Genomic DNA, 23,961 nt, shown 5'->3' with positions numbered 1-23,961 from the left:
CTTCCTTGGTGAACTATTTTTTATCTTTTTGACTTCACAGCACTGGTATGCCAAAACATTTGTATTTCTTCATAATTGAATGTGTAGTGAAACAATGGTTTTATTTGCCAGTCCTTTACTTGCACACCTTTCCATTGCAGTCATGTGTGAGTCTGGAACATCCAGCCCACATTTCCTTTCTTTATTATTCAAAAGACATTTCTGAAATAACTTGACTTTTGCATTTCACTTAGACAAACATTTTAAAATGCTTTTGTTTTTTCTTGTGGTTTTAACCTGGTGTAGAACCCAGACCAATACATCTATTTCACAAATTGCCCTTAAATTGCCCATATAAAAGGCACAGGTGAGGGGCAAGCAATGCACATAATATTATTGACACACACACTGGTTCTACATTATTATCACTGTCAACTATTTTGGACCCAAAATCAATAAGAATAATGCTGACTCGGGATAAAGATCTTTCTTTGTTGACTCACTGCTCAAGAATCAACAGAATACTATCCATCTGATTTTAAGAGTTCCAATATTGGCCTGGAAGCTTCTAATCTTCATAGGGATTCTACATCCTATGCCTCAGAAGCCCCTGCCCCCGTAGTTGTTCCATCTTGTTCCAGCTGTGCTTTTAATTACTTTGTCTTAATGATCATTTCTTAATTAATTGTTTTGTATCTGTTTTCTGCACTCAGTCTTTGATTTATATGTACTGGCATTTGGCAACGAGTTTCGCTTTCACATAGAATAAGCATTCTTTGTTCTGTAGGTTCCCTTTGCTTGGCTTCTCTCCACACTACTCTCATTCAATGCAGGGAACGACAGGATGCGATTTACAGAGAGCTGGTTGGGTGGTAAAGAAATTGTTGAAAAATGACAGACCAAAAAAGAAAGGGAAGTTAGTAAATTTTAAACTTCAATATCAGTAGTCAAAGTTAATAAGATATGACGATATTTGCTTTATTAAATTGAAGAAAGATTTTGGACTTCCCCATTGAAAAGCTGCTGTAGAATCTTCCTGTATTAAGAAGGTAGGATGATCATAATTAAGAAAATACGTTCTCATATAGCACACAACCAATCCTTAAAACATCCCATCATTTTGGATTTAACAAATGTGGTTTCCATATTAACACAACATTCACAAATTACACTGTGTAACAATTTTTTATTTTATTTTTTGTTCCTGGGTAGTAAGTATTATTTCCTAATTGCTTATGCCTCAAAACTATAGAAAATGGCTATTATTCCCCACAAACTTTGCTTTTGTGACCAGGATAGGGATATTTTTAAATGTACCTATTGCCAATGAGAAAAAGGGCGAATTTGTATCTTTTTGTTCACATAAAGTCAGAAAAAAACAACATATGGATCCAAATTGTATTTACAGTATAATCGTAAATCTCGAAAAACTACTCACTTCTAAATCTTTTGTAGTCATTTTTGTATTACTTTAGTATAAATACATGTTCATTTCATGTTCGTTTTTTTCTAACTTTATGTGAACAAAAGTCATTTTGTCATTGGAAATAGGTAAATTTCAAAATATCACTGTCCTGGTCACAAAAGCAAAGTTTGTGGGGAATAATAGCCATTTTCTATAGTTTTGAGGCATAAGCAATTAGGAAATAACACTTACTACCCAGGAACAAAAAATGTGTTACATAGTGTAATCAATGCATTACTCAATGATAGATTTTTGTTTCTTAGATGGACACAGTGGGGTTGCAATTTACAATCTGTCAGTGGATTTAAGATTTAATGGTCTCTGTGTAATAAAGTGTTTCCCTGAATCTGGTGGAGGAAAAAAAGTTCTGTCCCCAACTGGGGGCTTCTTTCAAAGAACCAGAAGAAAAAAAAAAAAAAACATGTAACTGAAATGCCACCATCCTGTTAAAAATGATCTCTAATAAAATTCATGGCACAGGACAGCCAGTAAAACATTTTTATGTAACTGGTTTTGATTGTAAGATTGTTACTATCAACTAATAGGGCATTCTGTTCACTTGTTAACTGATATGAAATCGAATAGTTTAATCATGAAACCAAAAACAAAATTAAATGATATTTAACTATACATAATGGACAGTGTGCAATATACATCTATATGTCATGTCTTCACTGTGACTTCCCCCTCAAGTTCAACAGCAGAGTCCGTCTATGCTCCAGTTCTGGCACATTTTCTCTTAAAACTCCCTGTCTCCAATCATTCCATTATTGAATTATCAATCTTCATTTACCTCACCTGCCTCTCATCTCCTGTATTTAAACCCTCTCCTCCCTGCACTCTGATGCAAGATCTTGTTTGCTGTTAGTAACATCTCCAAGCCTTTTTCCAGTGTTTTGTGATTCTCAGTGTGCCTGACATTGCTTTTTCCCTTTGTTGATGACTTCTGGATTTGCAAATTATATATATATATATATATATATATATATATATATATATATATATATATATATATATATATACAGGTGAGTGTGTATATATATATATACACACTCACCTAAAGGATTATTAGGAACACCATACTAATACTGTGTTTGACCCCCTTTCGCCTTCAGAACAGCCATAATTCTACGTGGCATTGATTCAACAAGGTGCTGAAAGCATTCTTTAGAAATGTTGGCCCATATTGATAGGATAGCATCTTGCAGTTGATGGAGATTTGTGGGATGCACATCCAGGGCACGAAGCTCCCGTTCCACCACATCCCAAAGATGCTCTATTGGGTTGAGATCTGGTGACTGTGGGGGCCAGTTTAGTACAGTGAACTCATTGTCATGTTCAAGAAACCAATTTGAAATGATTCGACCTTTGTGACATGGTGCATTATCCTGCTGGAAGTAACCATCAGAGGATGGGTACATGGTGGTCATAAAGGGATGGACATGGTCAGAAACAATGCTCAGGTAGGCCGTGGCATTTAAATGATGCCCAATTGGCACTAAGGGGCCTAAAGTGTGCCAAGAAAACATCCCCCACACCATTACACCACCACCACCAGCCTGCACAGTGGTAACAAGGCATGATGGATCCATGTTCTCATTCTATTTACGCCAAATTCTGACTCTACCATCTGAATGTCTCAACAGAAATCGAGACTCATCAGACCAGGCAACATTTTTCCAGTCTTCAACTGTCCAATTTTGGTGAGCTTGTGCAAATTGTAGCCTCTTTTTCCTATTTGTAGTGGAGATGAGTGGTACCCGGTGGGGTCTTCTGCTGTTGTAGCCCATCCGCCTCAAGGTTGTATGTGTTGTGGGTTCACAAATGCTTTGCTGCATACCTCGGTTGTAACGAGTGGTTATTCAGTCAAAGTTGCTCTTCTATCAGCTTGAATCAGTCGGCCCATTCTCCTCTGACCTCTAGCATCAACAAGGCATTTTCGCCCACAGGACTGCCGCATACTGGATGTTTTTCCCTTTTCACACCATTCTTTGTAAACCCTAGAAATGGTTGTGCGTGAAAATCCCAGTAACTGAGCAGATTGTGAAATACTCAGACCGGCCCGTCTGGCACCAACAACCATGCCACGCTCAAAATTGCTTAAATCACCTTTCTTTCCCATTCAGACATTCAGTTTGGAGTTCAGGAGATTGTCTTGACCAGGACCACACCCCTAAATGCATTGAAGCAACTGCCATGTGATTGGTTGGTTAGATAATTGCATTAATGAGAAATTGAACAGGTGTTTCTAATAATCCTTTAGGTGAGTGTATATATATATATATATATATATATACACACACACACACACACACACACACACACAACGATCAACCATAACATTATGACCACCTGCCTAATACTGTGTAGGTCCCCCTTTTGCCGCCAAAACAGCCCTGACCCGTCGAGGCATGGACACCACTAGACCTCTGAAGGTGTGCTGTGGTATCTGGCACCAAGAAGTTAGCAACAGATCCTTTAAGTCCTGTAAGTTGAGAGGTGGGGCCTCCATGGATCGGACTTGTTTGTCCAGCACATCCCACATTGGATTGAGATCCGGGCCCGATTGCATAAAACTATATTAGACTGGTCTAAACCATTAGACTGGTCTTAATTTGACAGTTAGACTAGTCTATGCAAGTTAATCGGTTACATAAAAATTAAGACTGACTAAGACCTGAAAAGTTAGCCTCCTCACTCCCAGGCTAACTTGGAACTGAAAGTGCTGGCCGAGTCACTGGGACACTGACGCTGACAGACGGAGCCTCCCACCGGCTCTCACACCCCCTGTCCCACCCACTGCGATCCGCACAAACAGAGACCCTCCCAACACACTTCAATAACCAACTGTATATTTTACCTGCACTTCTGTAATTTTGAAACTTTAATTTGTATTGTGACCGATTAGTAATTGTGTGTTGTATTTAGCACTTTTGTTTTGCAATTTGCTATCCTAATTCGCCCTGGATAAGGGCGCATGGCAAAGGAATACATAATAATAATAATAATAATAATAATAATAATAATAATAATAATAATAATAATAATAATAAACTCTGCGCTGCTTTGCATTTAGTACTCGGGTGTTTCCTCTTAAATTAGCATATTATTGAATCGTTTCTCCCGTCTTTTACAGATCTCACAGCGTGCACACAGTGCTTTGACGATGTTAACTTTTTCATTTCATCCCACACCTTGTGTTTGAATGTGTTAGTGAAAATTTCCGAAAATGGCGCACATTTGATACATTTCTCTACATTATATTTCAATAACTAGCATAGATTCTCAGTTAACTGTGATCATCGCTGTTTTAGTGAAAGACCAGTCTAAGCAAAGAGTGTTTTATGCAACGGTCTAACTGAGTGTCTATCGTTAGTAGGACTTATTATCATATTAAGACAAAGACTTTGTCTATGTTTATGCAACCGGCCCCTGGGGAATTTGGAGGCCAAGTCAACACCTTGAACTCATGATTCATCAGACCAGGCCACCTTCTTCCATTGCTCCATGGTCCAGTTCTGATGCTCACGTACCCATTGTAGGCACTTTCGGAAGTGGAAAGGGGTCAGCATGGGCACCTTGACTGGTCTTCGGCTACGCAGCCCCATATGCAAACAAACTGCGATGCACTGTGTGTTCTGACACCTTTCTATCAGAACCAGCATTAACTTTTTCAGCAATTTGAGGTACAGTAGCTCGTCTGTTGGATCAGACCACAGGCCAGCCTTCACTCCCCACATGCATCAATGAGCCTTGGCCACCCATGATCCTGTCGCCGGTTCACTGCTTTTCCTTTCTTGGACCACTTTTGATAGGTACTCACCACTGCAGACCAGGAACACCTCAGAAGAGCTGCAGTTTTGGAGATGTTCTGACTCAGTCGTCTAACCATCACAATTTGGCCCTTGTCAAAGTCGCTCAGATCCTTACGCTTGCCATTTTTCCTGCTTCTAACACATCAACTTTGAGGACAAAATGTTCACTTGCTGCCTAATATATCCCACCCACTGACAGGTGCCATGATAACGAGATTATCAGTGTTATTCACTTCACCTGTTAGTGGTCATAATGTTATCACTGATCGGGTGTGTATATATATATATATATATATATATATATATATATATATATATATATATATATATATATATATATATATATATACACAGTACTGTGCAAACGTTTTAGGCAGGTGTGAAAAAATGCTGTAAACTAAGATTGCTTTCAAAAATAGACATGTTAATAGATTCTATTTATCAATTAACAAAATGCAAAGTGAGTGAAAGGGAGAAAAATCTACATCAAATCCATGTTTGGTGTGACCACCCTTTGCCTTCAAAACAGCATCAATTCTTCTAGGTACACTTGCACAAAGTCAGGAATTTTGTAGCATATAGTCAGGTGTATGATTAAACAATTATACCAGACAGGTGGTAATGATCATCAATTCAATATGCAGGTTGAAACACAATCATTAACAAACAGGAACAGCTGTGTAGGAGGAATAAAACTGGGTGAGGAACAGCCAAACTCAGCTAAGAAAGTGAGGTTGTTGAAGACATACACCATGGCAAGACTGAGCACAGCAACAAGACACAAGGTAGTTATACTGCATCAGCAAGGTCTCTCCCAGGCAGAAATTTTAAGGCAGATGTGCTGACCAAGGTCTTTTGAAGAAGCACAAAGAAACGGGCATCGTTGAGGCCCGTAGACGCAGTGGTCGGCCAAAGAAACTTACTGCAGCAGATGTCCAGCAGGGCCATCAGCTCAGAATTGGCAGAAAACAGTGGGACCCTGGTACACCCATCTACTGTCCGGAGAAGTCTGGTCAGAAGTGGCCTTCATGGATGACTTGCGGCCAAAAAGCCATACCTCCAATGTGGAAACAAGGCCAAGCGACTCAACTATGCATGAAAACACAGGAACTGGGGTGCAGAAAAATGGCAGCAGGTACTCTGGACTGATGACTCAAAATCTGAAATATTTGGCTGTAGCAGAAAGCAGTTTGTTCGCCAAAGGGTTGGAGAGCGGTACACGAATGAGTGTCTGCAGGCAACAGTGAAGCATGGTGGAGGTTCCTTGCAAGTTTGGGGCTTAATTTCTCCAAATGGAGTTGGGGATTTGGTCAGAATTAATGGTTTCCTCAATGCTGAGAATTACAGGCAGACTTACCTAGAAGATATTGTAACTAGAATAATTGATGCTGTTTTGAAGGCAAAGGGTGCTCATACCCAATATTGATTTGATTTAGATTTTTCTTCTGTTCACTAACTTTGCATCTTGTTAATTGATAAATATAATCTATTAACATGTCTATTTTTGAAAGCATTCTTACTTTACATTATTTTTTTCACACATGCCTAAAACTTTTGCACAGTACTGTATATACAGTTAGTTCCATAAATATTTGGACAAGGACACAATTGTCATCATTTTGGCTCTGTATGCCACCACAATGGATTTAAAAGGAAACACTATGTTCATTAAGTGTAGACTTTCATCTTTAATTTGAGGGTAGTTACATCCAAATTGGGTGAACGGTGTAGGAATTACACCCATTTTTATATGTCGTCCCCCTAATTTTAGGGGCTGAAGAGTAATTGGACAAACTAACATAGACATGAATTAAATTGTGAGTTTCAATACTTGGTTGCAAATCCTTTGCAGTCAATGACTGCCTGAAGTCTGGAACCCATAGACATCACCAGATGCTGGGTTTCTTCCCTGGTGATGCTCTGCCAGGCCTGTACTGAAGCTGTCTTTAGTTCCTGCTTGTTCTTGGGGCGTTTTGCCTTCAGCAAATTAAATGCATGCTCAATTGGATTCAGGTCAGGTGATTGACTTGGCCATTGCAGAACTTCTTTGCCTTAAAAAGTCTTGCTTTCGAAGTATGCTTCTGGTCATTGTCCATCTGCACTGTGAAGCGCCGTTCAATGAGTTTTAAAACATTTGGCTGAATCTGAGCAGATAATGTAGCTCTAAACACTTCAGAATTCATCCTGCTGCTTTTTTCAGTAGTCACATCATCAATAAATACAAGGGAACCAGTTCCCTTGGCAGCCATACATGCCCATGCCATACCACTACCTCCTCCATGTTACACAGATGAGGTGGTATGCTTTGGATCATGATCAGTTCCTTCCCTTCTCCATACTCTTCTCTTCCCATCATTCTCGTACAAGTTGATCTTTGTCTCATCTGTCCATATGATGTTGTTCCAGAACTGTACAGGGTTCTTTAGATGTTTTTTGGCAAACTCTAATCTGGTCTTCCTGTTTCCCGTTTACATCTTGTGCTAAACCCTCTGTATTTACTCTGGAGTGCCTGGGAAGAAACAATAATGGTTTGGCAGGGTTTATTAGTTTAATTAAAACATTAATTGTGATTGATGTCCCTTTGTAACAGTTCCACAGTTATTATAATTATGTGCTAAATATAAATGCATTACTGCAGTTCAAATAAATGTCATCAGGACAGACAAATGTCCTGAATACATGGGGTATGTGTGGAAAATTGCTTTCTTCAATTGCTGAGCAAATCTGTAATTTATGCAATCTGTAATTGAAAAATCTATACATGCATATGCACACACACATATGATAAACACCCACATACAGTTGGTATTCATCATAAAGTTCTGAATTGGTCCCATCACTGACATGTTAACTCCTTTCAGATAACAAAATCCCAATTATCTTTTCATTCAGCTCTAACAGGGTGTTGTGCCAAATCTAGACAAGCTTTTCCTCTGGGAAACATTTGGCCTCTGTGCAAACATCTAAGGACACCGACAAAGGCTAACTTGTTGCCTTGCATTGCATGCTGAAATCTATTTCGAACATGTCACCTTCACAACAGAAGTTAAACAATCTTTGCAATTTCTATTTATTTAATCAATAATCTGACACCTTTTTAACAGCAACTTATGTTGCAACATGCAGAGTGAGACAAAGAAGAGAAGGGGAAAATAATTCCATTACATTCATTTGGATATTGCTCTAATGGTGGAGTGTGCCCTCAAATATAAATCGCAAAACAAATATGGAAGTAAGTAGTGATGAAGCCTTCTGCTAAGGTGTGCCCTAACATTGGCTGCATGAGCTAAGCTAAACCAATTTGAATTTAGAACTGAATAATAGCATAAAGGCCTGTGAAAACTGTGGTGAGAGAAGGTCAAACTCTAATTTTGTTAATTGTTGATGGACCTGTGCTCATTCTTGGATATGGGCCTATCGGGAGGTCATGCACAGTGAATAAAAAAAACAAAAAAAACATTGCACCTCATATTCAGCTCTAAATATCCACAGGGCAATTTACTCCTATCCCAGCCAATCAAGGAAGCTAAGTGGATTTAATGCAGCCTTCAAAGACGACTTACAGGCAAAGTTCGAGTGAGAAAATGCATCTGACAGACTTGTTCACCTCAGCTGTGTTGCTGGTAATGTATGAGTACTTTAGAAAATAGGAGAAAAGCCTAACTGAATTCTAAGAAGACTGGGCGAACAGAACATTAACAGCTGAAAACCGCAGAAAGAGCTCAGTCCAAAAGATGAAAGCGAGAATCTGGGCACCTGCACGAGTGTTAAAATGTCAGTCCGTCTGGGAGATAGAGACAACCACAATGCCTAATGCAGAGGCTCTGAACCAGTAACAATATCTTAATACTAAGCTGAATGAAAACTCACAGAAGGTATTACAGAATTCTACATGGTTTTTTTTTATATGACAGTGAATGTTATTTTCATGTATATTTTGCATTCAACACTCACATCACGGGTTTTGTCCATGTTTCATTGTACAGATTATGACATGGCAGCTATGTAATAATAAATGACCAAGCTAATGTTGACTCTTCTAAATAAAATATGCCTATCTTTGTGTACAAACCTCAGGGAGCTGTTTGATAACTATAGACATAAATCTGGGCTAATTAAATGGAGAGAGAATTCCAAAACCTTCAATAGTCACATTCATGGAGAGTTAAAAATAAATATACTTTTTGTTCTATAATTGAAAATGATGACCACAAGCATGTCTTGTCTAAGACCGTGACAAACGGCCTAAGAATCACTAACTGTTTCAGGAGACGGATGTTTTATGGAAGTTCTTTCCTAACTGTAAGTGATTGTTTTGGTGTTATTGTCGAGTTAAAAAAGCTTCAGTATTTGAACACATTTCTAAACAATATAAATATTGAAGAAGTCACTGAATCAACTTTTTTTTATGACAACAACAACAACAAAAACATATCTGCCAGAGTAAGTTTATCTTCCTTTTATATGCTGTTTGAACGAAATCCTAGTTGGATAAAAAGTTGACATTTGTATTTCAGCTTATACCTGTAACTGTACAGAACATCTTTTAACTTTTCAATCACTTAGTGCACTGGAGAAGCTGCATGTAGATGTGTCTTTTCAAGTTGTTGTATATAAATATATATATAAAAGCCCAATCCAAACTGATCTTTTGTGTTCAAAGTTCAATTCTGCTTTGTTCAATTATAAAGCCCCAGATTCTGGTCAGCTCACATGTAATCTGAACAGCTTGAAGTAAAAATCTCTTTCTGTCTTTCTTTCTCTAGTGTGTAACAAGCTGCTGAGAAGAGATTACACTGTCTTTGAATTTAACTTTCTTTCAACACCCCAGAAAGCAGTACCCAGTTCTCTACAAACATAAGAAGGTTACCTTTTCCAAAAAAAAATGAAAACAAAATGGGGGAGATCAAAAACACACAGCTCATTGGAAACCTTTGAAAGGCAAACCGAATAAGGATTTTTATTTGTTTCTGAAGTCCTTCCATGTCAAGGACACTCAGGTATAGTAAGATTTCCACCTAATCTGATGGAGATTCAACACAGGCTGCAATAACAGCCTGAGGTGTGCATGGCATAGAATCCAAAAGTTGAGGAATCAAAAAACTTGTACACTAGGTCTTCACTCACAAGCCTGGCCTAGTTACCGGTTTGTGATATGTGATTTCCATTTATAATTTACCATTTCAAATAGAAACACAATTAAAACCCTCTTACAGGGAAATCTTCAGATTTACATAGGACAACAGTGGTTTACATCCATGGGGGTACAAAGTCACTTGGCAGAGTGTGAAAAGTCCATGCATTATAATAGGCTAATTTTGAAGGGCAAGTTTCTATCTAGTCTTTGCATCATTTTGAGGTTTCAAAAACTTTGTAAGCAAATAAATGGGGATGACACTAAAGAAAAGATTGGGAAGCCCCTACCACAGAGAAACACTTGATTAGTAATAATCAGATTTCCAATCTGACTATTACTAACAAGAGATACACTAAACCTGCAATTTAACCCAGTTAAATTTCAACTGCTTTTCTTACTTAACCGAAAATACCTGTCCCCCTAAACAATACGGTAGTTTAAAACAACAACAACAACAACAACAACAAAAGCATTTTAATATGCCAGCTGCTTTGCACCAGTGAAGCCAAAGCATATCCTAAGAGGTGGAATACATTGATAAAGAGAATGCAATCAGGAAAAAAAAAAAAATCAATCTTCAGAAATATAATCAGTTGAATTTAGTAAGCCTGATATTTTTGGCCTGCACTGAATGCCTGTTTGTTTTGTTAGCACAATGTATGCAAAAAAAAAGAAAAGAAAAAAAGGTTCACAAGTGCATGCAGTATTTACTCAACTTGCCTTGCAAAGTAATGAAATTCATGAGTTCGGAGAAGCTCACTCAAATCAAGGGCTGGCTGGCAAGGAATACATTTCAAGTGAATCTGAGCACTAAATTAAATTGTTGGCCCTGGACCGCACGTGACTCTGACAAGCTTGTCAGTTTGGAAGATGAGATAATGAATCTATCAACATAGAAGACAACATCATAAAATAATGTAGAGAAAATTGAATACCAAGGAAAGAAAGTAAAAAAACAACAACAGCAACAACAAAACAAAACGAAAAAAAAACAATGGAGATAAGGGTGGCAGGCTGTTCGATCAGTAACGGAGTTGCCGAGCAGCCAGCGAAAGAAAAGGACAGTGACAGCTGCTTGCCGTGAAAAAAGTCAGACAGCTGTTAGAATCAAAGACTGCCTTCCTGCTGTTTGGCCCTGCTTTCAAGCCGACCTGTCTTTCTTTTTGTACTGTGTACCGTTCATAGCTAGCGCAAGCAGCCTTTTCAGATCTAGCTGAGTGTTGGAGACAAACAACTTTGTATACACAGTGAATTACACACACTGTGAAATGGGCTTCCTTATCAGGCAGATGAAGGAATGGTTATCGATTGTCTTCAAATCTGGCCCTGGTGTTGGGCTTGCCAGCAATTGCAAATTCCAGTTTGAGTGAATGAAACAAACTTTAATAAGAAAGCCGTTTTATACCAGGCATGTGAATAAGGTACGGCTCTCAAAGGGGATTCCAGGTGCATTATAATTGTATCTTTAGAAACTTCTCATCCCTCTTTGTTCTGCTAATGTTGAAGCTCTGGGATGCCCTGACCAATTGTCCAATTGTCCAAAAAAAAAAAGGTTGTCTGTCTTAAAACAAACAGATACTTGGACTCTGTTTGCTTTTGTTTGTCTGTGAGAATTCAGATATGTAGTTTCTCATATTGACCCATGTCCCTGAGTTTATGCTATCAACTTATTTACAGTTTTAATGTTTTTTTATTTTATTATTATTCCCAAAATTGAAGACTAATACATGTGTTTGGAGGAACTCAGGCTTTGGTATGGAGCTAATGATAATTTTGAACAAATTATTTCAAGTCGAAAAACATAAACATGTCTAATCGAGCATAAAACTCCATTAAAGATGGAGTCAGTAGGCTGCAGCTCAGTAGCAGTGAAAACCACAGGTGGTCCTGAGCAGTAGGGCTGAGAAATCCTTCAACAGGGCTACTTCTCATTCAAGCAGAAATTGTGAATCTTTTTTTTTTTTTTTTTCTTCTTCCCTAGAATCACTATCCCAGACTCCGTGCATAATAATTCAGAATGTGATATAGACATGCTGGAAATGAAGATGATAATAACCCTAAGTGCACTGTACTATGATGTCTGATGACATGCTCTAATGACTACTGCCTACTGGAGCAGCAAGCCTAACAAAAACCAAAAGCAATAACAACCACAAAAAATGTACAATACCATATGCAAGGTAAAGTGGTACTTAATGAGGATGAGATATTGCAATGAGTGGACTGACAGCCAGCGCAGGGGAATGCAAACAAACAAAATGTCTGGGCATATTAATCTGTTGAATACAATGCAGTTAAAGTGATTTCCACTCATCTTGACACCTGGTGGCTCTGTCTTGCACATGACCATTAAGATATTTTACATGCCAAATGTGTTAATCCTATTTATTAACATAAAATATGTTGAAATATAGTACTGTCAGCAGGTTCATTTCCAGTGTGCTCCAGTTTATTCACCAACTGGATAGTATGGGGAGTCCACATCTTCCTCTGATGAAGATAATTGCATCCAACAGTGGACTGACTATAAATGTAGGCAATAATATGTATAGGTGTATAATTATACAAATCGAAGCCTGTTGAGATTTGCATACAGAGGCTTTATACTGTGATAATGCCTTTAAAGGACTCACAAGTGACGTGAAGCATATTTTCATATTTGACATTGAACAAGTGGTCTCCAGGTTTAACTAAAACAAAAGTGCTTACGTTCATATATGCATATAGATAAACATACCATTTACCAAAGTAAATTAGAAAAAACAAATAAACAAACAAACAAACAAACAAAAAAAAACCATTACGGATATTGTGATTGGACTGTCTTTACAGACACCACACTGATAAATTACAATGCCACTAATTAAACAATACAAACAGCAGATGCATGTTTATTGCATTTTTATTATACTAATATAAACTAATTCAAAAATCTGTTGAACCATACTTCATCCTGGCAGAATTTAGTAGGTGTTTTCATAAACTCATCACATTTTAGCGCCTAATATAGCACCACATGCTAAACCCAACAGCAGGTGTTATGAATGCTGATTATCCATGATAGATTGATAAGCCTTACAAATGACAGTGAAGCACGCAGATGCATATAAAATACTCCTCTTAATAATAGGATACTTCCACTTAAGCTTCCTCCCAGTACAGGCTTTCACAGATATATCCTATGCATCTTTCAGGTGACATGAGCACTAAGTCAAATGGCGTGTGGCCTCCAAATTCTGCTTACACATCCAATTCAATAATCAATGGAATGAAAGTATCTTGTTGGTGCTCATAGCTAAAAAGAAAGATGTCCTTTGTTTCTATACTGACAATGTCAACATCTTTGTCTTTGAGAGTATACCTCACACTATGTATGCATCTCTTTGCTCTGAAACTCGACTGAAGAGGAGTCTGTTGATTACAAGACAGGTTTAATCATTGGCCTGAGTGGCTCCTGGTTAATAGTTTGACTTTGAAAGCACAGGACAACTGTCCTGACAACACAGTAGTAGTAGTAGTAGTAGTAGTAGTAGTAGTAGTATTAGTAGTAGTTTGCAAAAATGTTGAATCACATTTCATAACTGCGCAAATGTGTTTAACGGAATGCATTACATTCTGCATAAACCGAGAGCAGCATGACAGTTTTGGACTCCTGTTTAAGTTATGTAACAAAACAAACTGGGAATTAAACCTTTTGCTTTTCTAATTATGGAATGGAGTGAAAGGGGACGGGAATGACCAACACATACAAATGTTAGTTGAATCAGCCCCGTCTGGATCAATTTCCACATTGAAAGCAGATGCAGAGCAAGGTGAGCGTTTAACAAGTCATATGACAGTTCTTATTAGTTAGGGGCACAAAGACTATATGCATCATATAGAGCATCATATAGAGCGTATATTTATAGTCATAGGATTTGCTTTGAGTGGGGTGAAAAGTCCCCTCAGGGTACTATGACAAACAACATGTTGGTATGTCAAAACAAATGTTGTTCCTCAACTTGCAATGCCTTCTGATACTGCAGCAGTAGCCTACCTCTTAACATGATCCTATTATTGCCAGTGCAGAATGCCTTGCATGGATCTGTGCTCCTCATTTTGCCTCAAAAGTGGTTGCTTGTTATGTCTATGTTTATCCATTGCTATTATTAGTCAGAAATGATTTTAGATCTAACAATTACGATGAAACTGTCTTACTCTGCAAAGTCATCTTCATAGTTATTATGTCTCTGTGGATTTACTACCCATAAACCAATAGGAAAAGCAACTAATGAGGGGCTTTAGCACAGCTAGACAAAGAATGAAGCATTTGTCAGTTTAGACACAAGTTTATTTAACCTTTTCATATATTTATTTTTGTGGGGGTTACAACTCATGTCAAAAGGAGGACATCAGTCTGTCATAGTAATTATTAAGTCTTGGTCTTTTTTGGCATTGTTTTGTATACAGCAGCATACAAATGAACAACCAAAAAGGAGGATATAAGTGAAGTGAGAAGAAAATGTGTTAATGTGTGGATGTTCTTTGTTTCAGGTAGCACTGATGTAGGCCAAACACTGACAGGAACATTTGCACTTTTTGATCAGTTTGTCCACTTTGCTTTAGCCTCTCATAAATTAATACAATCTCAAGGCTCTTCTTTGACTTTGGCATTGGAGAGCTTTCCCTTTCAGTGTGTGGGTCAAATCTTTAGGTTTTTCTTCTGTGTACTATATACACTCACCTAAAGGATTATTAGGAACACCATACTAATACTGTGTTTGACCCCCTTTCGCCTTCAGAACTGCCTTAATTCTACGTGGCATTGATTCAACAAGGTGCTGAAAGCATTCTTTAGAAATGTTGGCCCATATTGATAGGATAGCATCTTGCAGTTGATGGAGATTTGTGGGATGCACATCCAGGGCACGAAGCTCCCGTTCCACCACATCCCAAAGATGTTCTATTGGGTTGAGATCTGGTGACTGTGGGGGCCAGTTTAGTACAGTGAACTCATTGTCATGTTCAAGAAACCAATTTGAAATGATTCGACCTTTGTGACATGGTGCATTACTCTGCTGGAAGTAGCCATCAGAGGATGGGTACATGGTGGTCATAAAGGGATGGACATGGTCAGAAACAATGCTCAGGTAGGCCGTGGCATTTAAAAGATGCCCAATTGGCACTAAGGGGCCTAAAGTGTGCCAAGAAAACATCCCCCACACCATTACACCACCACCACCAGCCTGCACAGTGGTAACAAGGCATGATGGATCCATGTTCTCATTCTGTTTACGCCAAATTCTGACTCTACCATCTGAATGTCTCAACAGAAATCGAGACTCATCAGACCAGGCAACATTTTTCCAGTCTTCAACTGTCCAATTTCGGTGAGCTTGTGCAAATTGTAGCCTCTTTTTCCTATTTGTAGTGGAGATGAGTGGTACCCGGTGGGGTCTTCTGCTGTTGTAGCCCATCCGCCTCAAGGTTGTACGTGTTGTGGCTTCACAAATGCTTTGCTGCATACCTCGGTTGTAACGAGTGGTTATTTCAGTCAAAGTTGCTCTTCTATCAGCTTGAATCAGTCGACCCATTCTCCTCTGACCTCTAGCATCAACAAGGCATTTTCGCCCACAGGACTGCCGCATACTGGATGTTTTTCCCTTTTCACACCATTCTTTGTAAACCCTAGAAATGGTTGTGCGTGAAAATCCCAGTAACTGAGCAGATTGTGAAATACTCAGACCGGCCCGTCTGGCACCAACAACCAGCCACGCTCAAAATTGCTTAAATCACCTTTCTTTCCCATTCAGACATTCAGTTTGGAGTTCAGGAGATTGTCTTGACCAGGACCACACCCCTAAATGCATTGAAGCAACTGCCATGTGATTGTTTGGTTAGATAATTGCATTAATGAGAAATTGAACAGGTGTTCCTAATAATCCTTTAGGTGAGTGTATACTAGCCATGCCTTTATCCCCACCAAACACTTTAGTAAAAAAGATCAGCTATTAGATATCTCTAAGTGGTTTAGAAAACACATCGTGAAAGGAAGACACTCAATCCTCAATCCCCATTCCTTCAACACACTTGTTGTTGCTGCTATTAATCATGAGTCTAATCCCATAACTTTAGATACTTTTATATGTTGTATATGTTTCAAACATTTGTACATTTTCATATTCTATTTTGTATGGATCTACAGTGGCTTTGAACATTTGAAAGTGTTACGTTTTCCCACACACATAGTTCACTCTGATGTGAAAACTGTAGTTTATTCCCACTCTCTGGCATAAAGAAGACAATTTACTGACAATGAAAGAACACTAGATGCCACTTTGGAAGTCAATTACTCACAGGAACTTTTCAACACTCACTTCCCTACAGCCTACATTTCAGCAGCTACCTAACTACTCAACAAGTACACAAAAGTTTGCTTTTATTCATTCATTTTAGTTGCTTTTTATTAGTTTAAAACAAGGAGGTCTCAAGAAGAAAGTTCTGCTCAAGAGACAGGCACAGCATTATCTGATCATTAGGAATAAAACTAAGTGTAAAGCAAAAAACAAACAAAAAACAAACAAAACCAAAAAACAATCAAACCAACCAACAAACAAACAAAAAAAATATCAAGTTCCCTTCACTTATATCACATATCTGCAGGCACATTTAGGCAAGAAGAGAGCTTAATCACTGTCAATTACAGCTTCAAAGGCAGGGAGCAAAGCAAGAAATAAAAAGAGAAAATGAGGAACCCTGCTTATCCTATTCGAGGTATTGTACACGATTCCCCATTGTTTGTGTCCTAAGGTTATTTGTCATGCCATTTCTACAGAAAATGCTTATTTAAAGACTTCTCAAAACTGACTGCCAAAAGTACACAGGTAAAGCAAATAAGTATCGGACTGTAGCACAATGTGGAAATATTTCACAATTAAGCCTCCTAACACTGATCCCCTCCAACTAATAAAGCAAGTTATTTTGTGTGTGTGTTGTGTATGTGTGTGTGTATTTTTTTTAAATCTGAAAGCACTGACTATCTGAATTATGGTACACTTCCAAAGTCTGGTAAAGGTCACAGAATAAACACCAATCAGTGATAACATTATGACCACTGACAGGTGAAGTGAATAACACTGATAATCTCGTTATCATGGCACCTGTCAGTCGGTGGGATATATTAGGCAGGAAGTGAACATTTTGTCTTCAAAGTTGATGTGTTAGAAGCAGGAAAAATGGGCAAGCGTAAGGATCTGAGCGACTTTGACAAGGGCCAAATTGTGATGGCTAGACTACTGGGTCAGAGCATCTCCAAAACCGCAGCTTTTGTGGGGTGTTCCCGGTCTGCAGTGGCCAGTATCTATCAAAAGTGGTCCAAAGAAAGAAAAGCAGTGAACCTGCGACAGGGTCATGGGCGCATTGATGCATGTGGGGAGCGAAGGCTGGCCCGTGTGGTCCAGACGAGCTACTGTAGCTCAAATTGCTGAAAAAGTTAATGCTGGTTCTGATAGAATGGTGTCAGAACACACAGTGCATCGCAGTTTGTTGCGTATGGGGCTGCGTAGCCGCAGACCAGTCAGGGTGCCCATGCTGACCCCTATCCACTGCCGAAAGCGCCTACAATGGGCACGAGAGCATCAGAACTGGACCACGGAGCAATGGAAGAAGGTGGTCTGATGAATCACGAGTTCAAGGTGTTGACTACAAATTCCCCAGATCTTAATCCAATCGACCATCTGTGGGATGTGCTGGACAAACAAGTCCGATCCATGGAGGCCCCACCTCACAACTTACAGGACTTAAAAGGATCTGCTGCTAACGTCTTGGTGCCAGATACCACAGCACACATTCAGAGGTCTAGTGGAGTCCATGCCTCGACGGGTCAGGGCTCTTTTGGGACCTACACAATATTAGGCAGGTGGTCATAATGTTATGGCTGATCAGTGTATAAAGCGAGCGTAACAAGAATATAGAATTAAAAACATAGAGGTTGGTAAATTATAACAGTCAATGTTCCAACAAATAATAATAAATAAATACTGTGACATCGGCTTTAATTGAGAACCGTTAGAGTAACTTAATCTTTAAGGAATCCTTACAGGGGTTCAGGGGGTTACAAGTCTAGTGTTGGTAATTTCTGAACCCTTGTCTTGAAAAGCAGTGTTACATCTTACATCTGTGCACCAAAGCCATTTAATTTTCCATAAACAGAATGCCACGTCTCTCAAATTCAATTAAGTCTCTTCAAGCCTATCACTTATTTTCTTCTCCTCTTAACGTAGGCAGCAGTTCTGTGCTGTCAAGGTACATTTCTCTGATCTGTAGCAAGAGTATCTATTAATCAGAACTGTTTTGTCAAAGCCTTGTGCTCCATTTCTATAATAAGGCCATCATTATTTATTTATTTTTTTCTCCAAAAACTGCCATAAACACAGGAAAAATATTAAAGCAGCAAAGGCTTAGATGATAAAAAAAAGTTTAACTTTAACCATTTCCTTTTTCTAATTAGTTTCTCCCTGATATTAATTTTAAAGGTGACAATTGGCAGCTGCACTAATAACCTGCCTAATAAGACACAGATATTCAAGAACAACAGGAACAACAGAGAAAGGAGGGACAGACACCACTTTCACCATTGCTGCCCACTTCTCTATTTACTTGCCCAATGACAGGAACTGTAATGGTGCAGAACACAGTATTTGCCAACGGGCTGTATCCCAAATGCAATCTCAGGGTTACACAATAATCCTTTCCCCTGCTGGCGTCCCTCCCACAATTGAAAAGTATCATGGAAGGTACCCCCCCTTGGGTAAAGGAAGAAATTAGGTAATTAAAACTTAATACGGTTGGTCTTAATAAATAATGCATAATGTGTTAGAACATAAGAAAGTTTACAAATGAGAGGAGGCCATTCGACCCATCGTGCTCGATTGGTGTCCATTGATAACTAAGTGATCCAAGGATCCTGTCCAGTCTGTTTTTAAATATTCCCAAATTTTCAGCTTCAACCACATCGCTGGGGATTGTTCCAGATTGTGACAACTCTCTGTGTGAAGAAGTGTCTCCTGTTTTCCGTTTTGAATGCCTTGAAGCCCAATTTCCATGTGTGTCCCCGGGTGCGCGTGTCCCTGCTGATCTGGAAAAGCTCTTCTGGTTTGATGTGGTCGATGCCTTTCATGATTTTGAAGACTTGAATCAAGTCCCCACATAGTCTCCTCTGTTCCAGGGTGAAAAGGTTCAGTTCCCTCAGTCTCTCAGTAGGACATTCCCTTCAGACCTGGAATAAGTCTGGTTGCACTCCCCTGAACTGCCTCTAGAGCAGCAATATCTTTCTTGAAGTGTGGAGCCCAGAACTGTACACAGTATTCCAGATGAGCTCTAACTAGTGCATTGTACAGTCTGAACATTACTACCCTTGTTTTAAATTCTACACTTTTGTCTATATACCCTAGCATTTTGTTTGCCTTTTTTATTGCTTCCCCACATTGTTTGGATGGAGAAAGTGAGGAGTCCACATAGACTCATAGGTCTTTCTCATGCGTACCTTCATCTAGTTCTATTCCTTCCATAGTGTAATTATAGTGGACATTTTTGTTACCTGCATGTAATACCTTGCACTTGTCCACATTGAATTTCATCTGCCAGGTGTTGGCCCACAACTGAATATTTTCAAAGTCCCTTTGAATAGCCTGACCTGCCAAGATTGTATCTGCAGAGTGTTGTGTGTGCATCGGAGCAGTTTATTAAATAATCAAATCACATTTTAAATTGTCCTTGAATTTAAAAACATTGCATTTAACAGTATACAAATATATTGTTTAGCTGATACATAATACCGGGTTTCCTAACAGCTGACTTGTGTAAATCCAACTTTAACTTAAAATGCTCCCATAGGCCCCATTACGTAAAATGTTGTTATGAAAATGTTACATTATTTTTGTAAAGCGCAAGTAGTGCGTTTCCGACTTATGCAAAATAACGACTTTTGTAGAGAGTTGCGGAACAGAACCCTTACGTAAGCCGGGGGAACATCTGTACGGTGATATAAGAAAGATGGTGATCCGGTAAGATAAAAGCCCCTGGATCCAGACACCAAAACACAAGAGAACTGGGAGGACAACACAGAAGAACAATGGTTCCTGCTCTGCTCTTCTTCGCACTCCTCAGGTCTACGCTGGCCATTGTGGTGAGAATTGGTTTTCAGTTCATTATTCATTTCAGTGTGAACTGTGTTAAAGTAACTCCTTGTTAAAAGCTACATATATTGTTATTTCTGTAACTTTATATTACAGTGCCATTAATAAATGATTGGTAAATAGTTTATAAAACAGTTTTGTATAATACCATTTATACATGATCAATAAACCTTAATAAGATCATTAACATTGATAATAAAGATTTATTTTTTATAAATGCTAAATCTGATCTTATAAAGGTTTACTGATAATTTATTAATGGCATTGAATCGGTCCTAACTGTTTTATAACCTATTTACCAATCATTTTTTAATAATCATGTTATTATATATTATAACATCTTAGAGAGCTGACAATATATTGTGAAAGTTAACCTTATAAAGCTACTGGTCATTTACAAGTGATGTTCATGCTTGCCACTGTGTAACCCCCCACCTTTTTCCAGCCCATAGGATACGGGGACTTTGGCAATGTGACTGCAGGCGCGGACGAGAATGGACAGTGTGTCTGCAAAGTGTTCCTGTCTGACAATACCTTTCCATTTCAAAAAGTGGAACAACTGCAAACTACATCAAGGGAGCTTAGCCTGAAAGTGGAGCAAGGATTTAGTGAGGTATAAAACTGTAAATATCCATACATTAAATTGACAAACTCAACATATCGTGTACAGTTTCCAAAAGTATGAAAAAAGCTACAAAATAAAAACGTATACCTATATCAGGTAATGATTATCAATCAATATAAATATGAATCAATATAACTTTTATTAGACAGGACTGTTTAAATGAGACCTATGTGTTGATGATGGTTTCTGTTTCTGTTACTTTAAAATAATGTATGTGTTAACCCCTAACCAAAATTCATTTGTGGTGGGGGTTGATATCAAAGCGAAACAGGGCCACTCTGCGTGTAGTGAAGTGCTTTAACTGTTTTAACTGTGTTGCTGCAGCTCAAAGTCTACGAAAGCAAACTGGCCATCTACGTCCAGAAGCTGATGAACCTGACGGTGCGTGTGGAGATAATGGAGAAGGAACCTGACAAGTACACACAGCTGGAGTTTGAGATGCTGAGGATTGAGCTTCAGGAGATGGAGAAACTGGTCACTGAGCTGAGACAATCTGTGAATTCTTCTGTCATATTTGACCATTTATATGTAGAGGTAAGCAAAAAGCACACAAATTATATCTACATGCATATACATACATGTGTTTTGTAAAATATTTGTGTGTGTGTGTGTGTTACCTGGATTATGTCTCTCAGCATATTGTTTTCTTTTGTGCAATCATGAACTCTGTTTCAATACTATAATTATATAATGTAGCGCCATGTTACTTTTTCAGCTGTGTCAGCATCAGTCATTGTAATTATGACCTATTCTAAATTCCACTAAATGACATAAGATTACCAGATAACTTAAAGCCTGAAACTCAAAATTCATATTGCATGTTGATTCCTTAGATCCGAAACATGACATTAGTGGTGAACCAGCTTGAGAGATATGACAAGAACAACCTGTTGGTGATTCGGCGGGACTTCATTAAACTGCAGAAGAAACTGGAGGACTGCGAGAAGTGGCGTGAGGAATCTTTCAAGCCTGAAATTGGTAATGACTTCTTATTAATAGTTGTTCCAAAGAACAAGTGGCCTTTAATTGCTACCTTGGTTTAATTTAGGCATAAAACAGCACAGGCAGGGCTGCAAGAATGCTTCCATTACCAATACCATCCAATTGCCACTTGCCCTCTCTATTTTGAGTACACTGATAAGAATCAGTCTATGAAGCACTGACTATAATTCAGTGTTTTTAATGTCATTGTGCAGTTTCACTGAGCCTAAAAACTAGGGACAACATTTATTTGATTCAGGTCTAAAAGCATAGCCAACACTATCTATACTGTCCTTAACTGTCACTTCCATTGTTATAAACATTTGCCTATGCTAATTAGATTTGTTCTCTTTAGGAAATGCATATTGTGATTGGCTTAATTATATTCTCTATATGCTTTCTGTATTGCAGGATCCTGTAATCATGGAGGCATTACTAACGTCAGCGTGCCATACATAGTGCAGCTAAATGCCCATGTTAGTGAGGGTTACATTTATGGAGGATGGGGAAGAGATTCAAAGCCAAAGCCTGGCTTTGAGGAGATTTACTGGTATTCAGGGTATAGTAGCCCCTACACCAACAACATATACCTTTACTCAGACTACACCAACCTGCTTTTAAGAAACTCCTATAAAAATTGGGTAAATGACAACAAGGGGAATGGCAATAACAATGTCATGTATGGGAATTACTACTATTATAACTGCTATAATAGTGGAAATATATGCAGAATAAATGCAACAACTTTTAACGTTGAGACCAGGGTGTTGTCTGGCACGGCTTGGAACAGCAGGTTCTCTTACAGTTCTGCCACATATCAGGATTTTGACTTTGCAGCAGATGAAAATGGGCTGTGGGTAATCTATGCAACAGAAGCCAGTAAGGGTAACCTAGTCCTCTCCAAAATTAATACAAATACCTTTTCATTAGAGCAGACGTGGGACACAAACTTATTTAGGCGAAGAGTGAGCAATGCTTTCATGGTGTGTGGAGTTCTGTATGCCACAAGACAACTAAACCTTTACACTGAGGAGATATTCTATAAATTTGATACACAGACAGGTGAGGAAAGTTATATTAGCATTCCTTTCAATAAGCAATATGAAGGATTTGTGTACCTTGATTACAACCCTGCAGATCAGTTGCTATACATGTATAGCAAAGGCTACTACATCTTCTACAAAGTTCAGTTCCAAAAACTGAAGCAACATGCTTAAATACATATATATTCTTAAGAATGATTATTCACATACTTACCAAACACACACATCAGTAATTACAACTGTGTTTTTCCTTAAATGAATAAATAAAATAATATGCAAGCATCAAAACCTGTCTGAGTCTGTTCATCACACACAAACGAATGGATACTAACAACACCTACTTTTGTATACACATGGTGGGTCTTATCAGCAAATATAAAATAACTGTAGCATCTTCATTAAAGTAAGACCTAACTAGGAGGCAAGTAAATTCCACAACATATTTACAACCAAATTAAACAAATAAGTGGGAAAGAAATTATATCAAGGCCCAACTGAGATAAAGCTGTAGAAAATTAACCCTACATTTAAAGAGAGCCTACATTTACTGACTTACGAAGCTGTAACATGTTTTTGGTTTCAAATCCCTTAATTTAATGAGCAGCACATAATCAATACAATGCAATTTACTTTTGTTGTGTACAAAATACTTTGAATGTCATTCTTCTGCCTTGAAGGACAGTGCCACAGTAATATTCAGCAATTACTTACTTACTTCACCAATTACACAACTATTTCACA

The 23,961-nt window shown here is 38.4% G+C and overlaps 2 protein-coding genes across 3 annotated transcripts in view; one reads left to right on the top strand and one right to left on the bottom strand.

Moving 5' to 3' along the window:
* LOC136746956 (1,4-alpha-glucan-branching enzyme) overlaps window positions 1-23,961 on the bottom strand; it is a 374,922-nt gene that overhangs the window by 97,244 nt on the left and 253,717 nt on the right. The window lies entirely within an intron of this gene.
* On the top strand, window positions 20,433-23,508 carry LOC136746957 (olfactomedin-4). Its single transcript, XM_066699868.1, has 5 exons — window positions 20,433-20,561; window positions 21,017-21,184; window positions 21,521-21,730; window positions 22,030-22,174; window positions 22,589-23,508. Exons 1-5 carry the CDS (start codon window positions 20,508-20,510, stop codon window positions 23,392-23,394), a joined length of 1,383 nt encoding a protein of 460 aa, XP_066555965.1. The 5' UTR covers window positions 20,433-20,507; the 3' UTR covers window positions 23,395-23,508.

Source organism: Amia ocellicauda, chromosome 3 (genome assembly GCF_036373705.1).
Source record: "Amia ocellicauda isolate fAmiCal2 chromosome 3, fAmiCal2.hap1, whole genome shotgun sequence".
NCBI lineage: Eukaryota > Metazoa > Chordata > Actinopteri > Amiiformes > Amiidae > Amia > Amia ocellicauda.
Note: the sequence above shows the minus strand (reverse complement) of the source record. Positions and strands in the feature narration are given on the sequence as shown.